The following is a 25,680-nucleotide window of genomic DNA, read 5'->3' as shown; positions in this document are numbered from 1 at the left end:
GGGTCTCCGTGGAGAAGAAAAATGATACACCGAAGTGACTCTGTGTCGATCAAACACAAATTAGTGAAAAACAGCAGCACATTTTTTTCTCATGACACAAATTTCAATAGAATTCAGTATTTTAATGAAATGCTAATTTTATTTTTTTTATTTTTTATTTATTTTTTAATTTTTTTTAAATTTTTATTTCTAGGAGAGAGAGACAGCGTGAGCAGGGGAGGGTCAGAGAGAGAGGGAGTCACAGACTCTGAAACAGGCTCCAGGCTCTGAGCTGGCAGTCAGCACAGAGCCCGACGCGGGGCTCGAACCCATGAACCGCGAGATCATGACCCAAGTGAAAGTCGGACGCTTAACCGACTAAGCCACCTAGGCGCCCCTGCCCTGTTTTCCTTTTAATAAACACATTTAGATCACCATAAGAACAGATTTGAATGCCAATAAATCTCCTAGTTTACCCTTAATTTTTTGGTGTTTTGTGTTATGTTCTAAATATAGATATCCAAAGAGAAGAAGAAAAAGTAAAACGGTCCGTGAAAGATGCTGCCAAGAAGGGCCAGAAGGACGTCTGTGTAGTTCTGGCCAAGGAGATGATCAGGTCAAGGAAGGCTGTGAGCAAGCTCTATGCTTCCAAAGCTCATATGAACTCCGTGCTTATGGGGATGAAGAACCAGCTGGGTAAGATGGCTGTTATTTTGCAGCCTCCTTGTTAATGCTGATGGCTCTTGATGCTGTTATCAGTACTGACTGGATTCTGTGAATGGAAAGAACAGACTCAGCTCTGGTTTTTCTTCTTCATATTGTCTTGGTTGGAGTGTTACACAAATGCAAAATATAATTATTACTATCATTATTTTATGATTCATTTTCTTTTGCAGTGTTGTTGCAATAATGGTAAAAAAAAAGAAAAAAGCATATAACTCTGCTTTACTTAGTATATTCTCCCTCATGTGAACAGTGTTATAAAGTGACCTAAGAGTTGAGTCATAGGAGTAAGAAGTGGGCCTGTGCATTGGAGGAGAAAGAAGAGAGTGTCCTCTGTTCTGAGAGCAGAGCCGCCCTAAGCAGAATGTTAAAGTAGTCCAAGTCTGGGGCTCCTGGGTGGCTCAGTCAGTTAAGCATTTAATTCTTTTTTTTCTTTTTAAGTTTATTTGTTTATTTTGGGTAAACAGAAGGAAAACATGAGTGAGGGAGGATCAGAGAGAGGGAGAGACAGAATCCCAAGCAGGCTCTGCGCTGTTAGCGCACAAACCATGAGGTCATGACCTGAGACAAGATCAAGAGTCAGACGCTTAATAACTGACTGAGCCACCCAGGCACCCCCAAACATCTAATTCTTGATCTCAGCACAGGTCTTGATCTCAGGGTCCTGAGTTCAAGCCCTGCACTGGGTGTGAAGCCTACTTTAGATAGATAGACAGACAGACATATTCAGTCAATCCAAATTTATCTTTGGCTTTAATCCCACCTCCTTTTCTGTCTTATCTCTGGCTGTCTACTTAATGCTTCCTTACATGTTAGGACTCTGCAGACTTTGTAATGAGTATTCACACATGTGAGCTATCAATTTCAAAAAATGTATTATAATATCTAAGATAAAAATAAACATAATTTAGTTTTCTTTTATTGCCCTGTATAATACTGTTGCGATCTTTCATATGCATCTGTCTCTAGGTCAGTGACAGCTTGAGTCATAGGTTAAATTTTACATCCAGTTGTTCTGTTTGTTTGTTTTTTACTTTTTAATGTTTGTTCTTTTTTTGAGAGAGACAAAGACAGAGTGTGAGTGGGGGAGGGGGAGAGAGGGAGACACAGAATCTGAAGCAGGCTCCAGGCTCTAAGCTTTCAGCACACAGCCCCACACTGGATTTGAACTCATGGCCCACGAGATCATGACTTGGGCCAAAGTTGGATGTTTAATTGTCTGAGCCACCCAGGTACCCCTGGTTTCTGTTTTTTACTAAATTTCTGTTATATTAACAAGTCCTAACTCAGAATTATAGTTCTTTGAGAATGGCACCAAATAACTGTTAGATATTTAGACTTGAGTATGGAGTCAGAAATTATAGAGAAATGTTTGTCACTAAAGAATATTTTCAGGGGCTTCTGGGTAGTTCAGTAGGTTAAGTGATTGACTTTAGCTCAGGTCATGATCTCATGGTATGTGGGTTTGAGTCCTACATCGGGCTCTGTGCTGACAGCTCAGAGCCTGGAACCTGCTTTGGATTCTGTGCCTCCCTCTCCCTCTGTCCCTACCCACTCATGCTCTGTCTCTTGCTCTCTCTCTCTCAAGAACAAATAAACATTAAAAATTTTTTTAATAAAATTTTAAAAATAGTATTTAAAAATTTTTTTTTAATGTTTTTTATTTATTTTTGAGAGAGAGAGAGAGAGAGAGACAGTGTGAGCAGGGGAGGGTCAGAGAGAGAGGGAGACACAGAATCCGAAACAGGCTCCAGGCTCTGACTGGCTGTCAGCACAGAGCCCGACATGGGGCTCGAACCCACGAACCGTGAGATTATGACCTGAGCCGAAGCCGGACGTCTAACCAACTGAGCCACGCAGGTGCCCCTAAAAAGAGTATTTTCAATTCTGTCAGATACAGCATTGGTGGTACGTCACACTCAAGAGCTAGAAGACTTGAATTGTTTCAGTTTAGGCTAGTGCCAAATGAGTAACAAATCCATTATTTGGTTGTATTTGGCTCTGAAGGTATTCCTTTATGTTCAGTGTTAGCATTTAGATGTGGTTGTTAAAAATGCCTAATAACGGATATATCATCAGGTTCTTTCCCCAGATACTGAAGAAAATAATAATGGATAGGGAAGAAGTCAAAACAAAACAAAAAATAGACAAACATCATAACTTTCAAAAACTGTGTTGTTTCAGCCCTAAGTGATTTTATGTATATAAAACCCAGACACACACACTCTTTAAATACTAGATATATATATGTCTTTTGAACAAACCAGCGTACTGTAGAGTACCAGGAAGAAATAATCTCATCGTATCTGTCCGTTTGAAAGCTTAAGCTTAAGTGTACTCTTGCCTTTTACAGCCAGCAAGGAAAGTTTCATATTTACTCACTGTTCTTTCTGTAACATGCTGAAAGGATGAGGTTCATGTTCAGGTGACCATGATGAGTTTGTTTAAAATTTTTTCAGTATTCCCTTTACTGAGTCAACATTAGAAAATATCTGGCTTACTCTGCTTCCCACATCCCCCATGAATAAAGCTGTGTATGCACAGCCATTTTTGTTTCCCCAGTTGCAAAGGTGAAAGTACACAGGATAATATAGTAGATGTTTAAGTACCTGTCACCCAGAATCAATACAATTTGACATTTTGTTGGATTTGCTTCAGTTTTATATTGTAGAAGAAACAGTATTACTAAAGTTGAAGCTCCTTTAATATGTCTTCCGAATTCCATTCCCTCTCTCTCAACCGCCCCACAAGTAACCACTGTCATGAATCTTAAAGCTGGTGGACATGATATTCTGTATATACCAATCTGCATTGTTTTCCATTTATCATTGTGGTTTTGAAGAATACCCATAATGCCATATTTTTTAAATTAGTGGATGGTGTTCCATCAGATGGATGTATCACATTTTACTTTTCTTCCACTGATGAACATTTAGTATATTTTCAATTTTTTGCTATTACAGCACTGCTGTGAATGTCTTTTCACTTTTGCACATGGGTAAAGGTTTCTCTGGGACAATTTTATACTCAGAAGTAGAATTGCAGGGTTAAAAATAACTGGGCTGAAATTTGCTACAGTTGCAAAATTGTTCTCCAAAGAGGCTTTACTAATTTACATTCCCACCAGCAGTGGATGAGAGTTCTTTTTTCCATACCCTTTCACCAACCCTTGTCAGACTTTGTAATTTTTGAGAAATGTTACCTTATTACAGTAGATGACATTTCTCTGGGAACTAGTGTAACTTGATCACTGTCTTCTGTTGAGTTTTTCTTTCTGGCGTACTGATTCCTAAAGACCTTTTTTTTTTTTTTTTAATGTTTATTTTTGAGAGAGAGACTGAATGTGAGCAGGGCAGGGCGAAGGGAGCAGAGAGAGAGGAAGACACAGAATCCGAAGCAGGCTCCAGGCTCCAAGCTGTCAGCACAGAGCCCGACACGGGACTCAAACTCACGAACTGTGAGATCATGACCTGAGCCGAAGTCGGATGCTTAACCGACTGAGCCACCCAGGTGCTCCCCTAAAGACCTTTTTAAGTAGGTAGAGCTCACAAGTAATCATCTACGTGAAAAATCTCTTCTGTAGCATGTACTTTCAGTACTAAACATAATGGAAGCTCTCACGTGTACTGCACAGAAGTCAGAAGCTTGTTATCCTTTAAATATACATCCATAACAATATATTTTATTATTTGTTTCAGATACGTATTGTGGTTTTATCACAACTGAAAAGTAAAATATTTATTTGCTTTTTTTTTTTTTTTTTTTTTTTTTTTAGAGAGAGCACAATGCACAAGTGGGGAAAAAGGGCAGAGAGGGGCAGAGGTAGAGAGAATCCCAGCAGGCTCTACATTCCAAGTGGAGCCCAACTTGGAGCTCTGTCCCATGACCCTAGGATCATGATCTGAGCCAAAGTCAAGAGTTGGACGCTCAACCAACCAAGCTAGCCAGGCGCCTCCTGTTTGGTCTTTAAATGAGTCAGAGTGCCCTAAGGCTCCGTTCTAGATCCTCTTCTGTTTTCCATGTTCACTCTTCCCCCAGGTGACCTCATCTAACGTTGTGCCTCCAAATACTGCTTTCCACATTTTTACCTTCAGGCCTGCCTTTGTCACCTAGTATGTGGGTATGTGAGCATTACTACACCTGCACACAAATCTTGTCTGGTCATGCTTCATCTGTATCTGCATCTACTCCCTGTATGTCCCCCTGGGGAACCCAAGACCTCACACAGTTTCATCTGTGAATATTTCCACACGGATTCCAAAAAGACAGGGTGCTGTCCCTTCAGTTCCCTGGTCTTTTAGTTCTTGGGTGTGTTAATGCAATCATTTCCTTTCTACTGTATTTTCTCTTTCTTTCTGGAAGCAAAAGATTTTAATTGTTAGATTTCCCAGACTGATTTAATTTTCTTACCTTTCTTGATTTCCATTTTGAAGATAATAATAGCACCTTCCCCATAGAGTAGTTGTAAAGCTTATTCAGCTCCTGGCACATGGTGGTTGCTCTATATATAGGCTCAAAATACAATCACTGTCACCAATTTTGTCGTTGTGTTTCAGTTTCTGAGAAATTTCCTTAACTTTATTTTCCATTTCTCCTCTCAAATTCTTTATTTTGGCTATCTTAACTTTAATTTACAGAAAAGAGTTCTCTGATTTTTTTTTTTTTTTAATCGTCCTGTTCTTATTTCATGAACACTTCCTTTTTCTTTCTGAAATGTTTTGGTGTTCCTTGAACGATTTCTCAGAGCTCCTTCTCACCACCCCCTTCTTTCCTATCTCTCCTCTTTTTTAAGAAAGAAAAAGAGAGGGCGGGGATGGTGAGAGGCTGGATTAAGTGGAGGTGGTGTCAGAACCATCCCTAATCTTCTCAGGCAGATAAACTAAGCTACAAAGAGTGAAATGACAATTCTGTAATCCACTTTTTAGCCCCTGTTATGTGCCCGATGTATTGCTGGGTGCCAGGGATAAAATAGTTAACATTACAGGCACAGTCATTGCCCTCTAGGTGTGGGACGAAAGCAAATCAGATAAATTTAATAAAAAGACCTAAAAAGTAACAAATTTAATAATCAAGTATTTGGTACTTCTCTTGCAAACTGTGATAAGCACCACAGGACTGGTAAATGGAGCCGGAGTGGATGATGGCTCCTTTTGGGGAGTGACAGTACTGAAGGTCGACATGGACAGCTCCAGCCTGAGTGCCAGGCAGCTCGTAGGAAAGCTCTGGGGCCAAGAAGAACCACACATTTAAAACGCTGAAGGAAGTTCTAGGAAGTTGGGGTGCAGGAGAGTGAGGGGGAGGGATGGCCAGAGAGGCTGAGCAGGGAGGTGAGGAAGACCAGTTTTATGGCCGTTGGAGAGCAAGGCTTTTTGGAGGCAGCTCAGATTGAGATGGCGGTAGGGATGGCACAGATAAACTACAGGGACAGTTCAGAGGAAAAGTATTTTGGGGAGAATTGGAGGCATCTCAGTTGATGAATTAGGGTGCAGAGAGGCACAGATGAAATACTTCAGGCCGTGTTCAGCAAACAGTACGTGCTTCAGTTTGACAAGAGCACATTAAGTGGGGCAGTGGGAGGTAGAGCTCCAAAGGTAATTGGGAGTCAGTTTTGTAAGTTAAGCAAGGACTTGTCATTCCAGTTTGTAGGCAGCAGAGCACCGTGCACACTGCAGGCACAGACTGCAGGTGCGGTGAGGGACTGGTACAGCAGGATCACAGGCGGGGTCCCTGAGTGGCTGTGGGGAGGGCCTGAGTCGCTTAGTCTAATAGGATGCATGGAAGAGAAGACAGTAAGAAGTCCTAGGCTGAATACAGAGTACATGGTCTGGTCAAAGTTGGAAATGCTCTAAGCCCTTGAACCTGAAAAGAATGCAGGGCCATTAAAGACATTGGAAACCAAGGGAAAGGAAGCAGCCCTAAAGAGAGAACAGAGATTTTTTAAAAATTTATTTTATTTTTTATTTTATTTTTATTTTATTTTTTACAAATAGTTTATAGTCAAATTAGTTTCCACATAACACCCAGTGCTCATCCCCACAAGTGTCCTCCTCCATGCCCATCCCTCCCCCCCATCCATCAGTCCTGTTTTTGTCAGCATTCAAGAGCCTCTCGTGGTTTGCCTCTCTCCCTTTCCCCCACCATTTCCCCCCTTCTTCTCCCCCTTGTTCCTCAGTTAAGTTCCTCCTAATCCTCCTATACGTGCAAACATATGGTATTTGTCCTTCTCTGCCTGACTTATTTCACTCAGCATAACACCCTCAAGGTCCATCCCTGTTGCTACACATGGCCAGATTTCATTGTTTCTCATTGCCGTGTAGTATTCCATGGTATAGATAAACCACATCTTCTTGATCCATTCTTCTGTTGATGTACACTTAGGCTCTTTCCATGTTTTAGCTATTGTTGAGAGTGCTGCTATGAACATTGGGGTTCATGTGCTCCTATGCCTCAGCATTTCTGTATCCCTTGGGTAAATACCTAGCAGTGCTATTGCTGGGTCATAGGGGAGAGAGAACAGAGATTCTATTTGGGGTTGTCCAGACTGACTCCAGGAGGATCACCGTGCTTCCCTAAGCACCAGGCCAGTGGGAGGAAACCCCAGGGAGCGTTGTTGAGAGGCTTTACAGTAGGATGTTCCTGCTGGTAAACTAAATACAGCAGAGAAGGCAACTGAGGGTAGCATCAAGGACAGAGCAGGAGGGAGGAGTCTATATTTTGGAATGAGAGAAAACTAGAAATATGTAATGAGAGTTCCCAAGAGATTAGGGTCTTGCCCTCAAAGTCTGTCCCCCTTCTACTCCTAGCCTGTTGTTGCTTTGAAAAGCCACCATTTGATGAAGTCACTTTCCTTAGGATCTTCTTCAGCTAAAATGCAGATATCCCTGGGAAGGGTAACATGTTAAGCCTTGTCAGCTATTAATTAATACATTATGATTAGATGCTCTCCAAGTGATAGCTTTCTGACAGCAGCTTCTTGCAGAATAGGATAGATGATGAGTATGCTTTAATTGGGGGAGTAAGTTAAAGGAAAGTTTCAAAAGTGAGGCAGAAAATAGAATTACCATATGATTCAGAAATTCTGTCTCTGGGTATATACCCAAAATAATTAAAACAGGGACTCAAACAGATACTTGTACATCCATATTCATAGTCACATTATTGATGATAGGCAAAAGGTAAAAAGGTAACCCAGGTTTCCATTGAAGGATGAATGGATAAACAAAATGTGGTATATATACACACAATACAATATTATGTAGCCTTAACTAAAAAGGAAAGAAACGATGGGGTGCCTGGGTGGCTGAGTTGGTTGAGTGTGTGACTCTTGATTTTTTGCTCAGGTCATGAACTCATGTTTTGTGGGATGAAGCCCCAAGCGAGGCTCTGGCAGTGCAGAGCCTGCTTGGGATTCTTTCTCCCCCTCTGTCTCTTCGCTCTTCCCCTGTTTGCACTCTCTCTCATTCTCAAACTTAAAAAAAAAAAAAAAAAAAAGGAAGGAAATGCTGACGCTTTCTTACAATGTGGATAAACTTTGAAGGCGTTATGCTAAGTGAAATAGGCCTGTCACAAAAGGACAGATAACTGATTCCACTTACATGAGGTGCCTACAGCGGTCAGATCGAGAGAGACATGGAGTACACTGGTGGCTGCCAGGAGTTGGAAGGAGGGGAAATGAGAAGTTGAGAGTTTCAACAAGTTGTTCCCCAAGTGCCATCATTCTATGTCTGTAATTGAAAATTTGGGGAGAACTAGTTTCTATTTGTTGAAGTTCTTCCCCTTCCTTTTGCCATATGAAATTGGTTGATTTTATTTATTTCCATAAAGAAATGTTTTGGAATTTTTATGGTTAATACAAGAAAGGAATAACACATTTCTGATCTAAATATGTCACTATATGTAGAGGACATCTGAGTCTTTATTAACCACCTCAGTGTTGTTTGCTGTTAAGTGAATATGTTTGGGGCACCTTGGCTCAGGTCAATATCACGGTTTTTGGGTTCGAGCCCAGCGTCTGGAGCCTGTCTTCGGATTCTGTGTCCCCCTCTCTCTGACCCTCCCCTGCTCAAGCTGTCTCTCTCTCTCTCAAAAATAAAACATTAAAAAAATTTTAAAAAAGTGAATATGTTTAACATTTTTAAAAATCCCATTTGAATATGATAGTTTTGCTTGTTGTTTTCTAAATGCATTCATTGGTTTATTCAACATTTGAGTGTCAGCTGTGTCAGGCACAGTGCAAGGCACTAGGAATAAAATTGTGAGTCCACCTCCAAATAAAAAAGATATATCTTGACCTCTCTTGGGCAGCACATACTACCAGAATGGTAACTTTAACGAGAAGATTCAATGGTCTGTGCAGAAGGATGGTGTGGAAATTCATGAAGCATACTGTTTTTTTTTTTTTTTCTTTTCTCATGTCATGAAGCATACTGTTAAAAAAAAAAAAAATCTATCCATCAGGTCTCCACTCTCTAGAGCTATTAGTGGGGCCCTACCCTGCATATTGAGGGAGGAGCTTACAGAGGCCCCGCCCCACAGCTGAAGGAACCTGGGGAGAGCCTGGAAGAGCAGCAGAAAGGCCTGGCTGGAGGCTGCGGAGGGACTAGCAGAAAAAGCTATAACCAGGAAATGGGCTCATTTCATGTGTGACTTTAATCCTTCTAATTTTAAATGTCAGATAGTTTTTATAATGCTAACCTCTTGTTTTCTGTGTCATCTTATCCTTTCTGGAGATTTTTTTATTGTTTAATATATACAGCGAAGAATATTCTGTGCTTTGCCTATTCACTCCTCCCTCCCCCTAACCCCAAGCAACCATTGATCTTTTTACTGTCTCCATAACCTTTTCCAGAATGTCGTATACTTGGAATCATACAAGTCAGCCTTTTAGATTTGTTTCTTAAATTTAGTAATATGCATGTAAGTAAATTTGCTTCATTTTTTAAAGGTTTATTTATTTTTGAGAGAGAGTGACAGAGCGTGAGTAAGGGAGAGGCAGAGAGAGAGAGGGAGACACAGAATCCAAAGCAGACTCCAGGCTTCGAGCTGTCAGCACAGAGCCTGATGTAGGGCTCACGCTCACAAACTATGAGATCATGACCTGAGCTGAAGTTGGATGCCCAACCGATTGAGCCACCCAGGTGCCCCAATTTCCTTCATTTTTTTTTTAAATATTTTTATTTATTTCTAGGAGAGAGAGAGAGACAGTGCGAGCAGGGGAGGGTCAGAGAGAGAGGGAGTCACAGACTGAAACAGGCTCCAGGCTCTGAGCTGGCAGTCAGCACAGAGCCCGACGCGGGGCCCGAACCCACGAACCGTGAGATCATGACCTAAGCGAAAGTCGGACGCTTAACCGACTAAGCCACCCAGGCGCCCCTAATTTTTTTAATTTTTTATTTTTTTACAAATAGTTTATTGTCAAATTAGTTTCCACATAACACCCAGTGCTCATCCCCACAAGTGTCCTCCTCCATGCCCATCCCTCCTCCCCCCCACATCCATCAGTCCTCAGTTTTTGTCAGCATTNAAGATCATGACCTAAGTGAAAGTCGGACGCTTAACCGACTAAGCCACCCAGGCGCCCCTCCTTCATTATTTTTACTGGCTTGAGAGCCATTTCTTTTTAGTGTTGGATATTCCATTTTATATACCACACTTTATTTATTCCATTATTGTTTATTTGCAAGCAACATCTTGGTTGCATCTAAGTTTTGGCAATTATGAAGAAAGCTGTGAATATGCAGGTTTTTGAATACACATACATTTCAGCTTGTTTGGGTAAATACCAAGGAGCACATATAGGAGAGTTTAATTTTGTAAGAAACTGCCATATTGTCTTCCAAAGTGGCTGAACCATTTTGCGTTTCCACCAGCAATTGCTATTGCTCCACATCCTCACCAGCATTGAGTGTTGTCAGTGTTTTGGATTTTGAACATTTTAATAGATGTGTAGTGGTATCTCCTTGTTTTACAAGTTTGCAGTTCCCTAATGACATGTTGATCATCTTTTCATGTGGGGTTTGGATTTTTTTTGCCATCTTTTTTGGTGAGGTATCTGTTTAGGTCTTTGCCCATTTTTAATTGGATTGTTAATTTTCTTATTGAGTTTTAAGACTTCTTTGCATACTTTGGATAACAGTCCTTTCTCAGATTTGTTTTTGCAAATAAAAACAGCTTATGGCTTATCTTCTCATTCTCTTGTAGGGGTGACTATTTTGATTATAAAATAATTTTTATCTCACATGCTTCTTTCCTTGTGGAACATAGAAAGTACATTTTAGTCTTTTCTTTTTCTCTGTATATTTATCTTCTTTGTTTTGAGTTTCCATTGTAGCATTGGCCTTTTAAAAATCCACTTCTCCCAATCCTGATTGGCAATCAAAGTTTTTTGGGATTAGTTTTATGTCTAAGTTTATTTTTGCTTCCTCTTTTCCTACTATACTATTCCTTTTCTTCTCTTCTTCCTCTTCTTTTTGTAAAAATTTATTTTGAGAGAGAGAGCAGGAGAGGGCCAGAGAGAGACATGCAGGGCTCGAACTCCCAAGACATGAGACCATGACCCGAGCCAAAATCAAGAGTCAGATGCCCAAACAACTGAGCCACCCAGGTGCCCCTCTTGTTTCTTTTAACAATCAGAAATTCATCCCTTTTCAAAATACATATGTGTTAGTATTTAACACCTATCACACCATTTTTTTCTGTCTCCCATCTTTTTTTTTTTTTTAATTCAAATCAAAGTGTATTGAACACATGTCATGTTCAAGCACTCTGTCAGAAACTCGGCATGTAAATTAGTATAAAACATGGGCCTGTGTAGACCTCAGATTTTATAGTTCAAAAAGAACTATCTGGAATTAACTGTAATTTTACCCTTCTTTCCATCACTTACCTTTTTACAATGACCAATAGTAACTTTAATATTTTAAAACTTTTTTGTATCATTATAACGGCATATATAATGTTATTTCAGCCATACAGATTCTTGATATTTCTGCTGTAATTATACTGATCTTAATAGATCAATATTTCGCTCTCCCATTCCATCGGTAAGGGAAACGAAGAATACTCTGCTACTAACCAACTTCCTTTAGAAAAATCACACAGTGGTGTGTATGTCACCCAGGCATTTCCCTGGTCACTCTTGTTCCTTGTCTCTTGTTTTCCCTTAGATGTGAAAGCTGCCTAGAGTCTGGATTCAGACAGGGGTAAATTTTTAGAAACTCTTGGCTTAGCCAAACACTGCAGTGCTCAGGAGGTCTCTTTGCCAGTTTTGTCGGACAGCTCAGAACTCATGAAATTGCAAAACAGATTTGGAAGGCTGCCACATCTTTGACATGTTTAAGATGTGTGTGTGGTAGAGGGTAGGGGGCAGGGCAAGGGATGATCGATCATTTGCTATTGTCATCATTTCTTACATAGAATATATAGTGTATATATGATCAGACAACAGAAAATGTTTCCGTAGCTAGGAACTGTAACCACCATATAGCAACACGTAGACTCACTGTGTATCTCATCTTGATTTTTCTCATTTTCCTGAGGACCAGTGACAGGGCCGTCAGAGAGCAGCTGCCATCCATGGGCTAGGGAATGGGGAGCACTAGTTGTGTGTAGCCTAAAGTGTTGTATTCTCCAGTGTGGCCTGGCAAGGTCCGGAGCTGTTCCTCCCATGTGACTCGTCCTGGGTGTCACAGTCATTCCTAGCGGGCTTCCTTCCCTTCAGATACGTGCCTCCAGGCTGCTCTCCACATCAGCCAAATGGTGTGTGTGCTCAGAGTTTGTCCCTCTTGTAGCCAAAGTATATACTAAAAATCAGTCTCTTGGTTAACTAGCATAGAAATGTGTTCTGTAGGCTCACAGGTAGCTTTGGGAGTCCACCTACTACTGTTCTCTTTTATTAGAGTAGCTTATAATTTGACTGTCACTCTTTGTTGTTGTTGTTGTTAATTAGGCTTCACACCCAGCAGGGAGTCCAGCGTGAGGCTTCAGCTCACTGCCCTGAGATCAAGACCTGAGCTGAGGTTGAGACTCAGACACTTAACCAACTGAGCCACTCAGGCGCGCCTATTATTCTTTATTCCAGTACTATGTCACATTCTGTTGAACAGTCCTGTTCCTTTTCCTTTTCAGCGGTTTTGCGAGTGGCCGGTTCCCTGCAGAAGAGCACAGAAGTGATGAAGGCCATGCAGAGCCTTGTGAAGATCCCAGAAATCCAGGCCACCATGAGAGAGCTCTCCAAAGAGATGATGAAGGTGACCTGGGGCAGCCCTGCATCCTATTGCAAGCAGTCGCTCCCAGCAGAGCAGGGGGCTGGGGCTGGGCGGGAATGGACAGACCACTGTTGCCGGACAGAAATGATTTTGAAGACAGAGCAGCAGCTGTTAGCACTGGTTGAAACCAACTGAAGTCAGACGCTGGGTCAGATTGCCAGTGTCCCTTAGGAGAAGGGAAAGTGTGCTCAGGGCTCTAGGGCAGGTGGAGGATTCAGAGAGCTAGGGTTTCCAGGCTCCAGTGTGAGCAGGGAGACAGAAGGAAACCGGGTCTTCCTCTGGGGAGGGAGGTTGTTCCAGACCAGGAATTGGCCACCCTTTTCTTTAAAGGGCTAGATAGTGTTTCTGTAAACGGCCATGCATCTCTGTTGTAACCACTCAGCTCTGCTTTGTAGCATAAAAGCAGGCATAGATAATATGTAACCAAAGAGCACAACTGTGTCCAAGTAAAACTGTACAGGAACAGGCAGTGCACTCTGTTTGGCCCATTCTCTGTGGAGTTTGCTGTCCCCTGTTTTAGGCCAGAAGAGGAGAGACTGAGAACAGAGTAGAAAGCAGTAAGTACCTGCCACTCCCAGGATCAGGGCCTGGAAAGGACAGGTGGTGGCCTTCAGACAGGGAGGGACAAGGCTTAGGAGAGCACGGCTACTGAGTCCCCTGCCAGCCAGTAGTACGTCACATGTGCTGTCCTATAGAGCCCTCCCAGTGACCCTTTGGGGGAGGTATTTTTTACCCCATTTTACACAGAAGGAAATTGAGTCTTCAAGTTGCCAGGTAACTTACCTAAGTGGCCTTGGTTGTAAATGACAGAGCTGGGCTTGGAGCACAGGTGTCTGGCCTTATTGCTTGAGCTGCCTCAGAAATGGAAATAGGAAGTATCTCATACAGGTGTGTTTCACACTTTTGACTTGTGACCTAAGAGCCACCATTATATACCTCAGATTCTTGTATATGGGCTTGTGCATAGAAATTGCCTTTCTTCTTCCTAGGGAATTTTCATTTATGAACTTGAAATATATGCGGGGCTCTAGGGCATGGGAGAGAGGAACTGGAGAGAACTGATGGAACAGCAACGTAAAAAGCTCAGAACCCAGGGCTTTGGAATGAGAAGTCCTTGGGCAGTAGTAGGAAGGAGGGACCGGCATCAGGAGTGTGTGTCCTTTAAAAGTGGTATGTGGATCTTTTTTCCCATGTTGTGAAGACTGTCCATCTAGAATAGGATAATAAAGTGATTTTTGGAATGACTTAGGCCCACTCATTCTAACTTTTGTAGCCACTAGGATCTAAGGGGAAGCCTCTATAAGAATGTGGGGTCTTTTCCACGGTGGTTTCTGAATACTGAAAGTAATACAGATTTGGAGGAAGGCCTGCATGTAGTAGATAAGTTACTGAGTTCACCCCAGGATATACATCCCCAAGTACAAACCAAAGCTTGTGGTAGGAGCCCAGCTCCTTGAGGGTAGGAACACAATAGTCATTCCATTGTCCCCAGACCCTGGCCTTTGTGTGGCACAGAGCAGGCTTTTGATGAATGGTTGCTAATTGAATAGGTGAATAAATGAATGAATAACAGCTTCCACCTCCAGGATGTGGAAGGCTGTTAGAGTCAGGATTCCAGAAGGCTCATTGAACTAGTTAACAAGCATGTATGGCACCTCTTTTCAGTAGCCTCCAACTAAGATGACATTCATGAATTTGTTTGTTCATTTTGGCTGAGAGGAAAGGATCTGAGAATGGGCAGAATATGGTGATTCTGATTCCTGTTACTGAAAGTCACTTGCATATTCTGGCAGCACAAAGGCAGGCAGGAGAGGGGCATTTCCATCTGATAGCAGCCTGGGGAGTGAGAGTCTTGCCCTGCTAAGTGCGGGGAACCAGGCCTGGAGCTGTCGCAGATGACCTCCTGCTCCTTGAATCACTGGGTCAGGTACAAAGCAAGAGGCTCAGCTATTGCAAGTGGCAAAGCAGTTAGGATTTTTCTCTCTTGGCAGCGTCTCAGAAGCCCGAATCCTTGCCTTCCTTCTGCCTCTCAGTCCCTTCTGCCCAGAGGTATCAGGGGGCCTCTTTCTGACATGGGAGGATCCTGTTCTGACCTTCTGCTTCAAAACCAAACAAAAACCAGTCAGTAGGATCCTAATTGGGAGCTGAGGACAGTGTTGGCAAGGAAGACTGTAGGTCTGGCCTGGGTTGGCCAGTGTTCAAAACATTTTACTTTCCTTTTTAAGTTTTATCTATTTAAGTAATCTGTAGACCCAGTGTGGGGCTTGAACTCACAACCCAAAGATCAAGAGTTGCACACTCTTCTGACTAAGGCAGCTAGGCACCCTGAGAACAGTTTTCTTGTTCCTCATACTGGAGTCCCCCTACCTTGAGGACAAAGGAGGCTGAGTGACTCGCTTCAGGCTGCCAGGCACAAGCCTTCCAGTAGAGTCTGAGTGTTAGTTACCTTGTTGGGTCCAGAAATGCTATCTGGTCAGTTCTGTCAGGAATGGAGGATGAGGCTCTGGCGAATCGATTGATCCTTCCCAGCCCCCTGGACTGCCCTTGCACCAGCAGCTGTGACCTGGACATGCCTAAGTACTCTTCAGTGTTCCATGGAGCCCCACGCTGCTCTTGGTACTTGTTATCATAGTGTCCACTAAGACTCCACTCAGCTTTCATACTGTGTTTCAAGTCCGGTGCTCACGGACTTGGCTTGCAGCATTAGGGCACATGTTTCCCAAGGCAGCTACGGGCACACATATTTTCAACAAGTTGTTCCATCATTACTGTCTGGGTTACTGTGTGAGGCTCCACTGATAGAGGCCCCCGTCCAACCTTGGTGCTGAATCTGAGAAGTGTCCCTGTGGCCATTGCCTTTCTTCAGAGAGGACAGACAGCATCCTTGTGTTTCGTGACCATCTGTCTTGAGTGTTCACCCTCAGAAGGGTTGTCTGGACTTAAAGACACTAGAGCTTGGGTGGAACTGGACCCACAGAAGTTTCTGTGAGGAACATTTTTATCGGTTGAGGGACGTGATGTGATTTGTTATGTGTTTAGGCTGGCATCATAGAAGAAATGTTAGAGGATACTTTTGAAAGCATGGATGATCAAGAAGAAATGGAAGAAGCAGCAGAAATGGAAATTGACAAAATTCTTTTTGAAATCACAGCAGGTATGGCCCTGAGACTCTTCCACTTTCTCCCCTCCTTTTATGGTCTTCCTTCTTGCATTCACTAAATTATCTAGTAGCTTTTTCTTTAGGACTATAAATGCAATGCAGTGACTATGCAGGTTAGTTATATAGATACTATGCTTATTTTTCAAGATATTTGAAAAATGCAAAGATCTTTTAAAATTCCTAAAGTTTTAAAAATGGTGAGGAGAAACATTGCTCTCACAACACTGCTTTTGGGAGCTTAAATTGCTGTAGACTTTCTTGAAAGCAATTTGGCAGTAGCTGTCAAAAGCCTGGACCTAATAACACATTGATTTCTGGGAGTTTATTTTACTTTTTAATGTTTATTTTTGAGAGAGAGACCGAGCACAAGGTGAGGGGGGAGCAGAGAGAGGGAGACACAGAATCAGAAGCAGACTCTGGGCTCTGAGCTGTCAGCACAGAGCCCGATGTGGAGCTCGAACTACAAACTGTGAGATCGTGACCTGAGCCAATGTCGGATGGATGCCTAACTGACTGAGGCACCCAGGCGCCCCTCTGTGAGTTGATTTTAAACTAGTAATTAAAGGGGCACCTGGGTGGCTCAGTCGGTTAAGCACCTGACTTCGGCCCAGGTCATGATCTCATGGTTTGTGAGTTCAAGCCCAATGTCAGGCTCTCTGTTGTGAATGCAGAGCCTGCTTCAAATCCTTGTCTCCTTCACTCTACCCCTTCAGCCTCTCTCTGTCTCTCAAAAAGAAATAAACATAAACATTTTTTTTAACTAGTAATTAAGGATGTGCTGAAAGATGGAACGCAAGGATGCCTGTAGTAGCATTATTTATCATATTGAAAAGTTTGAAGTAACCTAAATGCCTAATAATAGAATATTGGTTGAATTATGTTTTAATGGAATACTTTATAGGTATGATAATGTGGAACTAGATTCATTAACATGTAAAGATGTTCACAATATAATGTATGAGAAAAGCCTTGTTATTGAAATACATACTCATATATAAAAACAGGTCTGTAAGAAGAGACTGGAAAGGGGATAAACAAAAAATAGTCATCTCTGAAAGATGGTTGATGAGGTTTTAAACTTTTACTTCTGGAGTTTGGGTTTTATGTTTAATAAAAAAATTGGGAAGATTTAATTTTTATCTGTTTTAAAATTGTTTAATTATTTATTTGTTTTAAAATTGTTGGGAAACACTAGTTCCTCCAGGAGAACCTTTTGTGAAAGTTTAAAAACAATTTAGTTTTACTGAGATACATGTAACATCTGTATGAATCTTAAAACTTAAGTATTCAGTAGTGTTTAGGAATTTAGAACAGGAGTGTCAGACCCAAATTTCTTAAAACCCGAATCCTCTATTATGACCTTGGTATCATTACAAGCTGGTGTTCGCACATCTGTCCCAGTGAGCAAAACCGCAATGTGAACAGCTGGTTTTATTGCCCCTTTTCTGTTTCTCTGTAGGCTCTTCAGGTATGAAAGGCAGAGAGGATGAAGGACCACTTCTTTAAAATGATAATTTGTTCATTTGTTTGCTGTTTTTTTCTCAGGGGCCTTGGGCAAAGCGCCTAGTAAAGTGACCGATGCCCTTCCGGAACCTGAGCCTTTAGGAGCGATGGCTGCATCAGAAGATGAGGAGGAAGAAGAGGCCCTGGAGGCCATGCAGTCCCGTCTGGCCACACTCCGCAGCTAGTGGCTGCCCAGCTGGACCTTCGGGCCCATTCGTGGCCCATCAACCGGCAGTGGGCACACTCCTCTGAAGCAGTCACCATGTTCTGTATCTCTTGCACTACACCTCTGTATGAGGCACTTTTATTCTGGGAAGGTTCTCTGCTAACTATCTCTTCACATTGTAGAGGTTTTGGGATCTCAACAGGATTGTCCTTCAGAGGTGGGGTTATAAATGCATCATTTTCAGGGGTATAAATAGAAGCATCTTTTGGGAGGGATGGAGGGCAAAGGAGTCTGTTTCTTGCGATGTATCCTTTTCAGGAGGATAAACAGAAGTATCTTTTGCAGGAAAGGGCAAGAGAATCTGCCTTATCCCGAAGCACTTCTGATGATAGAGCTGGCCTGAATGTTGAGGACTCTCCATTTTTTGGTCTCTAAAACACTATATAAAATGGATTTTAATAAATTTCTGCTTTAACACTTGGTCTCATTGTAGATTGTCATGTGCAGTGAATTTTCAAGGTGTTTGCAATCTCAGATTATATGTTGACCTTGGAGAGAGAGGAGGTGCCCTAGCCAGTCACATGGAGCTTGGAAGCTCAGCAGAAGAGGCTTCTGCTCTGTGGATGCTGTTCCCCAGCTTTCCCCGATGTGGTGTGGGAGCCACGCTTCTGCTTGGTCAGCTGTTTCGCCAGAAGGATCCTCAGGAATGGTGACTCCTTGTCCTGTTGGCTGGATGGCTGTATTATGTCCTGACTGGGGTGCATATGTAGTTTGCCTTCCCTTCCTTCCAGTGCACGCTGGACCCAGAGCAGACAGCTGTGAGATTAGGACTCTCACTCTCCGTCCAGCTGCTTTTCTCTGCTGCTGCTGCTTGTTGTTCAACTCATTTGGGTAAATACCAAGGAACACAGTTGCTGGATCGCTGGTAAGACCATGTCCGGTTTGTAAGAAACTGCCAAACTGTCTTCCAAAGTTGGCTGTACCGTTTTGCATTCTCACCAGCCATGAATGAGAGTTCCTATTGCTCCACATCCTCGCCAGTAGTTGATGTTGTCAGTGTTTCGGATTTTGACCATTCTGACAGGTATGTAGTATTATCTCACTGTTGTTTTAATTTGCAATTCCCTAGTGACTTATGATGTTAAACATTTTTCCATGTGCTTTTTTGCCATCTGTGTATCTTTTTGGGTGAGGTGTTTGTTTAGGTCATTTGCCCATTTTCAGTTGGGTGTTATTGTTGAGTTTGAAGAGTTCTTTGCATAACAGTCCTTTCTCAGAGATGTCTTTTATAGATATTTTCTCCCAGTCTAAGGCTGGTCTTCTCACTCCTTCACATTGTCATTCACAGGGTGCTTTTCAGTTTTAATGAAGTTGCAGCTTTCCAGTGATTTCTTTCATGATCATGCCTTTGGTGTTAGATCTTAAGTAATGATCATACCCATGGTCATCTAGATTTTCTCTTATGTTATCATCTAGGAATTTTGTTTTACATTTAGGTTTCAGTCCATTATGATTTAATTTTTGCGAAGTGTGTAAGATCTGTGTCCAGATTTATTTTTTTGCATGTTGATGTCTAGTTTTAGCACAATTTGCTGTAAAGACAATCTCTGCTGCATTGTATTGTCCTTATTCCTTTTTCAAAGATCAGTTGACCATTTTTATGTGAGTCTGTTTCAGACTCTCAGTTCTGTTTCACTGATGTTGTACTGATGTATTTGCCTTTTCCTTCACTAATTACCACACTGCTTAATTGCTGTACCTTTATAGTTAAGTCTTGAAGTCAGATAATAGCATCTGTCTTTCAGCTTTTGTTCTTCACTATTGTGTTGGCTATTCTGGGTCTTCTGCCTCTCCACATAAACTTTAGAATTCATTTGTCAATATCCACAAACTAACTTGCTGTGATTTTGATTGGGATTACTTTGAATCTATAAATCAACTTGAGAAGAACTGACATTGACAGGATATATTTTCATGATTGCATTTTTTCTGGCTAGTTTACTCACAGAATGATACTGGAATTAGGGATGCTCAGAATCCCTGAGCATTTTTGTCTTATTATCAGAGTTTACCCTGGTGGATGGATGGACAGAATAATTACAACCACTCTTCCAGCCATTCAAATAAAATGATCTAAATGGAGGGTTGGTTTGTTTTCATTGTTTGAAGAGGTCCTCTTTTCTCCATTCCTGGTTTCAGGTTAAGGAAAGATAATTTTTGTCTTATTATCATGTTATATAGTCCATTTTCCCTCAGTATTCTTTGGGGCATCATTGGAAACAAGGAGAGCCAGTTACTGCCATGGCTCTGTAAGGGTCCACAGTCTGGGAGGAGAAATGATGGTGTAAATACCTGCAATAAAAGTTTTCCTCTTTCCTCAGCCTGTCAACTTAGGTCCAGAGCTAGCAGCACCAGCTCCCAGTGTCTCTGCCCCAACCATAGACCGAATCTACTTGATGCCCTTAAAAAAACAAACATGTCAAGAGTAGCATCCCACACCACTAACCCTTTTGTTTTGTTTGGAAATACAGCTCACTCTAAAAACCCCCATACAGCCTGAGGAGATCACCCAGCATTTCACTCTAGATAGGTTGTAACCTCATTTTCTCTGTCCCTCCCCACACTCCCCATGTTGCGTGTCTTGCCTTCCTGAGCACGGTAATTACCACTTGCACGGCTCACATGACGTGCGGCCTCCTGGTCGTGTATTTCCTCATCTGTCTCAGAACTCCTGGAGAGAAGGGGTTATGACTCATTTGTTCCTAAATAGTTCTAGTCACGCCTTTCTCTTGCACCTCTGCCTGACACCCAACACCTAGTAGAAGAATTATGACTTTTCTTGTCCTACCATAGTGACACAGCTGCTCTTCAAATGCGAATCTGTATTATCAGTAAGAAAGGCTCTTAAGCAAAATGGGAAAGTTTTGGTTCAGATCAACAAAAAGTAGGATCTTTTATTTTTCAGAGCCTTTCCTATACTTTCCCCGAATTTATTTGACCAACACAGTTTTCGAGATGCCAAAATCAACATTTCCTTACCGCTGAAATCTTTTCAGAAATGCAGGTGTAAACCACAGTATGGAAATAACCTTTTCTTAAGCTAAGGAATTTCTCTTCTACATGTAATTAATTATAATTTTAAAAAATGTAGAGCGACATCGGGAAAATGGTAGAGTAGACCACTCCATACACTCACACCTCCAGATTTTCAAAAGTACCAGAAACTCAGAACCAACTTTGTCAGAACTGGGAAACAAGAGTTTATAGCAACCAAGTGAATGCCATATTAAGAAAAAAGAAGCTTCAAAACAGTAAGAAAGCACTGTGGCATTTTACTAGCCCTTGCCAAATCCCTCTCCCAACTTGGCAGCAGTCTTAAAAACTGGAGCTCACATTCTGTGTGTGACCCCAGTCCTAGTTCCAGGGGAGAACAAAGTAGACTTAGTTACAAATTACCTGTTTGTCTGACCTGTTTATAGGCCATCCTGAAGGACTAACATAAGGTGCTCACCTCTGGTTTGCCTATTTTGTAACATAGGGTGGGAAAGCAGCAGACATTGCTTGAAAACATGTTAAGGAAATAATTTTTAAAAAGTGAAATCACCTAGGGCAACAGAATATGCTTGAGACATACAATAGATTGTTTAAAACTGGGAGGAAAAGTGAGGGAGAGGGTTTCTTTGGGATATTAGGATATTCAAAAGCATGTGGAAAGCCACATGCATGCCTAGCACAGGAAATATGATCAGAAAAGATATGAGAAGATCCCACACTTTCACCACTGGCTGATCTATAGGCTTGGGTGCAAGCAGGAAGTGAAGGTTGAGATGGAATTATCAATAATCTGGCTAAGTGTGAAGAGTGTCCCAGCTCAGAGCCAGTCCGTAAAGACTGGGACAGGTGTTTTTTGGTTTGTTTTTTAAAAGGTCTTGGCATTCAAAGAAATCTCTGTGAAAATACTGACTGAAAAGAACAAAGTCTTTAATAATTAAGAAGTATAAGCCTTGGGGAACGGGGAGATTCTGATTTCCAGATTTATTCTCGAATATTCAAATGTCTAGTTTTCAACACCAACAGAAATCACAAAGCTTTACAAAGAAAGTGGGAAGTATGGTCCATTCAAAAGAAAAAATTAAATTTCTAAAAACCACCCCCAAGGAAGCCCAGACACTGCACTTCTTAGAGACTCTAAACCAGCTGCCTTAAATATAGTCCAGAGGTAAAGAAAACCAGTAAGACAATGAATAAAATAAAAATATCAGGAAATTAGTAAAAAGGAACCATATAAAAATTCTCGAGCTGAAGATTATAGTAACTGAAGTGCATTCAACAGATTTGAGTAGGCAGGGGGGAAAAGGTGAACTTGAAGATAGAACAGTTGAAATCTAGTTTGAAGAACAGAAAGAAAAGTGAACAGCCTAAAGGGCTTGTGAGACCATCAAGCTCACCAACATACGCATTATGGGAGTTCCAGAAGAAGAGAGAAAGAAAGGAACAGAATCAATAGTTAAAGGAATAATGGCTAAACACCTTCCATATCTGAAATATATGACTCTACACATCTGAGAAGCTCAACAAATTCCAAATACACAATAAAGGGATTCACACTGTGACACACAGTCAAGGTGTTTAACAGTAAAATGACAGTGATGACAGCAGTGGAAGAGAAGTAACTACTCATTACAAGGGGCGCCTCAATAAGATTAACAGCTAATTTCTCATCACAAACCATGGAAGTCAGAGGCAATGGGATGACCTATTTAAGGTACTGAAAGAAAAACTCAAGATTTCTATATCCAGCAAAACTATCCTTCAAGAATGAATGAGAAATTAAGGTAATGGGGGTCCTTAAGGCTGAAAATATACTACTGAAAGCAATCTACAGGTTTAATGCAGTCCCTACCAAAATACCAACAGTGGGACACCTGGGTGGCTCTGTCATTTGAGCGTCTGACTCTTGATTCTGGCTCAGGTCATGATCCCAGAGTCCTGGGATTTGAGCCTTGCATCAGGCTCTGTGCTGAGCATGGAGCCTGCTTAAGATTCTCTCTCTCCCTCTACTCCTCTTCCCCACTTCTCCCTTCCTCTCCCTCCCCCCTGCAAAGTAAAATAAAAATACCAACAGTATTTTTCAGAGAATCAGAACAAAAAATCCTAAAATTTATATGGAACAACAAAGGACCATAAGTAGGCAAAGCAATTTTGGAAAGGCAAAGCAAACCTGGAGGTGTCATAATTCCAGACTTGAAATTATATTACAAAGGTCTAGTAATCAAAACAGTATGGTGCAGGCACAAAAACACACAGATCAATGGAACTGAACAGGAAACCCAGAAATAAACCCATAATTATATGGTCAATCTTTGACAAAGGAGGAAAGAATATCCAATGGGGAAAAGACCATCTCTTCAACAAATGGTTTTGGGAAAACTGGACGACTTTCTTTCATTATACACAAAAATTCAAAATGGATTAAGGAACGAAATGTGAAACCATAAAAATCCTAGAAGAGAGCACAGGCAGTAATTTCTTTGACATCAGATGTAACATTTTTCTAGATATATCTCCTGAGGCAAGGGAAATAAAAGCAAGAAATAAACTATTGGGATTATTCAAGATAAAGCTTCTTCATAGTGACAGAAACAATCAACAGAACTAAAGGCAACCTACTGAATGGGAGATGTTTGCAAATGACATATCTGATAAAGGGTTAGAATCCAAAATATATAAAGAGCTTATACAATTCAACACTCAAAAAATAATCCAATTAAAAAATGGGAAGACATGAACAGATATTTCTCCAAAGAAAACCATCCAGATGGCCAACAGACACATAAAAAGATGCTCAACATCATTTATAATCAGAGAAATGCAAATCAAAACTATAATGAGTTATCACACCTATCACAATGGCTAAAATAAAAAACAAGAGAAACAGCAAGTGTTGGTGAGGATATGGAGAAAAAGACCCCTCTTGTACCGCTGGTGGGAATGCAAACCAGTGCAGCCATTCTGGGAAACAGGATGGAGGTTCCTCAAAAAGTTAAAAATAGAACTACTTTATCCAGTGATTGCACTACTCGTATTTACCCCCAAAATACAAAAACACGAATTCAAAAGGATATACTAACCCCTATGTTTATAGCAGCATTATTTATAATAATCAAATTATGGAAGCAGCCCAAGTGTCCACTGATAGATGAATGGATAAAGAAGATGTGCTATACACTCTTGCCACTGTTATTCAACATAATATTGGAAACCTTAGCCCCAGCAATCAGACAACACAAAGAAATAAAGGGCATCTAAATTGGCCAGAAGGAGATCAAACTTTAATTCTTTGCAGATGACATAATACTCTATATGGAAAACCCAAAAGATTCCACCAAAAAAAACTGCTAGAACTAATCCATGAATTCAGAAAAGTTGCAGGATATAAAATCAATGCACAGAAATCGGTTGCATTCCTACACACCAAATAATGAAGAAACAGAAAGAGAAATCAAGGGATTGATCCCATTTACAATCGCACCAAAACCCATAATATACCTAGGAATAAATCTAACCAAAGAGGTGAAAAATCTATACAATGAAAGCTATAGAGGGCTTATGAAAAAAATTGAAGAAAACACACAAAAAGGAAAAAGTCCATGCTCCTGGATAGGAAGAACAAATATTGTTAAAATGTCAGTACCACCCAAAGGAATCTACATAGTCAATGGAATCTCTATCAAAATAACACCAGCATTCTTCACAGAGCTAGAACAAACAATCCTAAAATTTGTATGGAACCAGAAAAGACCCCGAATAGTCACAGCAATCTTGGGGGGGGTGGGGAAGCAAAGCTGGAAGCATCACAATCCCAGACTTTTACAAAGCTCTAATCATTAAGACAGTATGGTACAGGCACAAAAACAGACACTCAGATCAATGGAACAGAACAGAGAACCCAGAAATGGACCCACAAACGTATGGCCAACTAATCTTTGACAAAGCAGGAAAGAATATCCAATGGAATAAAGACAGTCTCTTTTCAGCAAGTGCTGGACAGCAACATGCAGCAAAATGAAGCTGGACCACTTTCTTAAATCATACACAAAAATAAATTCAAAATTGATGAAAGACCTAAATGTAAGACAGGAAGCTATCAAAATCCTTGAGGAGAAAGCAGGCAAAAACCTCTTTGATCTTGGCCGCAGCAACTTCTTACTCAACGTGTCTCTGGAAGCAAGGAAAACAAAAGCAAAAATGAACTATTGGGACCTCATCAAAATAAAAAGCTTCTACCCAGTGAAGGAAACAGTCTGCAAAAACTAAAAGGCAGCCAGTGGAATGGGAGAAGTTATTTGCAAATAACATATCAGATAAAGGGTTAGTATCCAAAATCTATAAAGAACTTACCAAACTCAACACCCAAAAACACTCAAATAATCCAGTGAAGAAATGGGCAAAAGACATGTATAGACACTTCTTCAAAGAAGACATCCAGATGGTTAACCGACAACATGAAAAAATGCTCAGCATCACTCATCAACAAAGAAATACAAATCAAAACCATGAGATACCACCTTACACCTGTCAGAATGGCTAACATGAACAACTCAGGCAACAATAGGTATTGGTGAGGATGCAGAGAAAGAGGATTTCTTTTGCACTGTGGGTGGGAATACAAACTGGTGCAGCCATTCTGGAAAACAGTATGGAGGTTCCTCAAAAAATTAAAGACAGAACTACCCTACAACCCAGCAATTGCACTACTAGGTATTTATCCAAGGGTTACAGGTATGCTGTTTGAAGGAGCACATGCACTGCAACGTTTACAGCAGCACTATCAACAATAGTTAAAGTATGGAAAGAGCCCAAAAGTCGATTATGGATGAATG

At 41.2% G+C, this 25,680-nt stretch overlaps 1 protein-coding gene across 4 annotated transcripts in view; it reads left to right on the top strand.

Moving 5' to 3' along the window:
- LOC120245535 (charged multivesicular body protein 3) overlaps window positions 1-18,279 on the top strand; it is a 102,784-nt gene extending 84,505 nt beyond the window's left edge. For all 4 annotated transcript variants that reach the window (XM_039252622.1, XM_039252619.1, XM_039252620.1 and 1 more), the window contains 4 exons: window positions 496-675; window positions 12,829-12,950; window positions 16,008-16,122; window positions 17,674-18,279. In XM_039252622.1, coding sequence (XP_039108553.1) covers window positions 496-675; window positions 12,829-12,950; window positions 16,008-16,122; window positions 17,674-17,816 — 560 coding nt within the window. In that variant the 3' untranslated portion in view covers window positions 17,817-18,279. The remainder of the gene's footprint in view (window positions 1-495; window positions 676-12,828; window positions 12,951-16,007; window positions 16,123-17,673) is intronic.
- Window positions 18,280-25,680: the final 7,401 nt, after the last annotated feature.

Source organism: Hyaena hyaena, unplaced genomic scaffold (assembly GCF_003009895.1).
Source record: "Hyaena hyaena isolate Hyena2069 unplaced genomic scaffold, ASM300989v1 scaffold_421, whole genome shotgun sequence".
NCBI classification, from domain to species: Eukaryota; Metazoa; Chordata; class Mammalia; order Carnivora; family Hyaenidae; genus Hyaena; species Hyaena hyaena.
Note: the sequence above shows the minus strand (reverse complement) of the source record. Positions and strands in the feature narration are given on the sequence as shown.